This window comes from Anneissia japonica, unplaced genomic scaffold, assembly GCF_011630105.1.
Source record: "Anneissia japonica isolate Jap-2015-1 unplaced genomic scaffold, ASM1163010v1 scaffold287965_len1858130_cov191, whole genome shotgun sequence".
NCBI lineage: Eukaryota > Metazoa > Echinodermata > Crinoidea > Comatulida > Comatulidae > Anneissia > Anneissia japonica.
This window is the reverse complement of record NW_022748342.1, coordinates 1,767,948-1,771,340: the sequence shown is the minus strand read 5'-3', so window position 1 is coordinate 1,771,340 and position 3,393 is coordinate 1,767,948. Positions and strand designations below refer to the sequence as shown.

Here is a 3,393-nt window from a genome sequence, read left to right as displayed (position 1 = left end):
ACAGATATATATATATATATATATTTCTATGCAGAAACTCTCTTTTTTCTGTTTTATATATATATATATATATATATATATAGTTAAATAAATAAACAAACTTATAATTTTGTATATTTAAAGCAAACAACTTAAAAAACGTCATCAAAAATGAATTGTAGCTCAATGCAAAGGCTTTTTATAACCGAGAATAATATTAGAAAAAATGTTAAGAAAAGGAGAAGGAATTTTAAAAAAATATGAAAACCACGGAAAAAGGAGAATACTGAAGGGCTAACCTACTAAAACAATGTACAAAATCAATTTCTTTAGGACCTATTTTTCAAATGTATAAATTTTGATTTATGATGATATTGATGAATAAATGTGGTGTTTTACCACAAAAGAGAGAGAGAAAAAAACTTAATCGAATAGGCCAGCCTAACTCTTCTACCACTCGCAGTTACGCCACTGATGACGCAATCACCATTTGACATTTCAATGGTAGCACATTTAGCACTGTAAACATGTCATATATCTATAATAGGCTTACAACATACGATGGACATTGCAGCAACATAAGAAACTTTTGAATTTTGCATACCTGAACAACCGGACTCATCACTTCCGTCAGCACAGTCAACTTTGCCATTACACAGTTTGCTATCAGTAATACATGATTTATCAAGACACTTGTAGGCACCTTGTGAACAAGTAGCTTGAAAGATTAAGGGTAGACTATGAGTATTCATTCGTAATCATGTTTATATTTACCATAAATTGAAATAACAAAGAAGCAATGTATATCTAATCAGTGTAGTCAATGATATTCCGTGTATGTATCTTTACCCTCACCGTTACTAAAAGCATGATCAAAATATGTTTCTAATGAAAATTGGCCTTCTGTTAAAAAACCTCGCCAATTTGGACCTATAAATTAGATAGCAATCAAAATTGTTTATAGTAGGTAAACGAAAACTACAAACATTAATTTAATAGCGTAAAAAGTATAGGCCCTACTACAAATATTGAATTACGATAAAATGGCCTAAACTGATGGGGGTAGTAATTTTTTTTTAGTTTTTTCTTTCAATTGATGCTAACAAATGTAGCACGGCCTACCTGGTTGAGTGACGTTATATTCTATTTCAAATCCAGTTTTTTGAACGGATGAACTACTCAAAAAAACCAGTGTCAGTAAATTTGAAGATGATAACAACGGATACGGGAGATTCGAGCCACAGAATTTACCGATGATTGCTGACGATGTGTCGTTTTCAATGGAACCATCGAAAACAAATATGACATCACGCTGGCAGTTGGCCTCTTCTAAGTCTAGATGTTTAAACGTCAACAAAATGAGCTGTGCAAAGCAACAAAATGTGAAAACAAAATATTAAATTTCGATAATGACAATACGACAACAATCCTTGCCTTATACTCATGGTTTACTATTTCGACTAACAATAATCGAGTAAAGGCATATGATATTGAATATAGGCCTACACGATAATAGGCCTATTGTCCATTGGCAGGTATAAAGCATAAAAACAGTAATAAATTTTACCATAAAACAATAAAATTTATATTTTTAACCATTTTAATAACAAAATACTTGCGTTTCGGTCTCTCTCAACTATGAGATCGAAGGTTCGAACCTTCGCTGTGAATTTCACTTGTGAAATTAGGAAAATCACTTTGCCTAGGTTTGTCTCCCCCGTAAATATAAATAAGTACCTGGTAAGATGATGTGGCATTGAATGTATTAGTCTGCATTAAGCTGCTAGCACAACAGGAAAACTTCCCAGGGAGTGGAGGAGGTCGAAATTTGCTCTGGTTTTTGATCATGGCCAGCATACAATGATCTCTTGGCAAAAGGCGCGGTAAATGCCTATTAGTATGATATTGAATGATACCGTAATGATGACGATAATAATGATGATGATGATGGTGATGAAGACGAGGACGATGACAACAAAACTATCTACACTATGGCAGCGATTATCACAAACCTTGTCACGTGGTGCTGTTATAATCCAGGTACATTCAGCATCCGGGTCGTATGGTGTTTGCCCATCGTAGTTCATAGATGCTATTGTACCATGAGTGTCCACACGGTACTTCAGATCACCACATCCTGATGCAGCTTTCACAGGAGGAGTCGGCGCTTTAAATGTTGGTCACGCGAGAATGTTAGTGATTATCAAACCTAATGATTACGAATTTCCCTAATGTTATCAATTATAGGAATGTTAATATTAAGGACGGTCGAAACTGCTCCGGCCGCAAAGTTTTCTTTTTGTTTTCTTTCTTTTTTTTTCTTTTTTGCCGATCCACATCTTCTAATACTTTTATTACATTAAATATATGTTTATTGTTACCTAGTAAAAATTATATAAATTTATTAATAATTTTCCACCATAATATCAATCGATGTTTATATAAAAAAATATCCACCAGGTGTGTGTTTAGTGCACTATATGCATTTTGGCAATCCTTAATTTTAGTAGATTATTTTTGAAAATGGTTAGAGGTATATCAATAAAATAACAATTGACTATCAAACTGACATCACCAAAAAAGGCATGGGTCAAGCCAGACCTGAATACTTGCTATCAAAACTTAAACCCCTTAACTGAAGTATATTTAAATGTGTTATTTCTGGGTCTAGAAGAGTATTTTTTTTTAAATGTGCCCACCTCAGTCCCAAACAGGATGGAGTAGAGGTGAGTATGGTATCTAGTCACCTATCTATTATCATGATTTATTTATTAAAAAGTATCTCTTCGGAGATCCTGTTTTGTCGTCAAATGCTTACCAGAGGGTGTATCATCATATGAATCGCGGTTATTTGCAAGCATCAATGACTAGTGCTGTCTAATTACGCATTTGCATGCCTGTTAGTAAAGTTGCTTATATCGGATTTGAATTCCAAACAAATCCTCAATGACCCTGTTAAAAGACGTCTGAATATACAGCAGGGTTCGAATCCCGGTTGGGGAAACGTTTTTCACACTTGTAGATTCCTCTTTAACAAGACGTTTCAGAGTTTTATATCCCTACTTATCTGGCACAATTTTTAAAACGATGCTGTGGGAAACAATGGCTGGATCTCAGTAGAGATACAAAAATGATAACAATAGGCTGGGTGAGATTAGAATAAACAGCCTAAACAAGTAAACAGGAAGGCCAAAACTAAACTTTAGAGGCGTGCCTCAATAAGTAAGCCAAATGATATATCCAGAATAAATTGAAATGCCATTGGTTTAATTTAGTGTACCGGGAGAACGTTCCTAATATTGAGTCCAAATGGTGTGGTTGTTTTAAGTAAAAGTTCTCAGTGATTCTCTTTATCTTTGCGATTTTTGTCGCTCCAACTGGCATTATGGTCAATTGCAATCACTCTGAAATAAT

General features: G+C 34.1%; 1 protein-coding gene across 2 annotated transcripts in view; it reads right to left on the bottom strand.

Annotated features, from left to right (window-relative positions):
- The window catches only part of LOC117120883 (ovochymase-1-like), a 32,288-nt gene that overhangs the window by 10,202 nt on the left and 18,693 nt on the right, over window positions 1–3,393 (bottom strand). For both annotated transcript variants that reach the window (XM_033265981.1, XM_033265982.1), the window contains exons 4-6: window positions 1,992–2,146; window positions 1,102–1,342; window positions 584–697 (exon numbers count right to left, since the gene is read on the bottom strand). In XM_033265981.1, coding sequence (XP_033121872.1) covers window positions 584–697; window positions 1,102–1,342; window positions 1,992–2,146 — 510 coding nt within the window. The remainder of the gene's footprint in view (window positions 1–583; window positions 698–1,101; window positions 1,343–1,991; window positions 2,147–3,393) is intronic.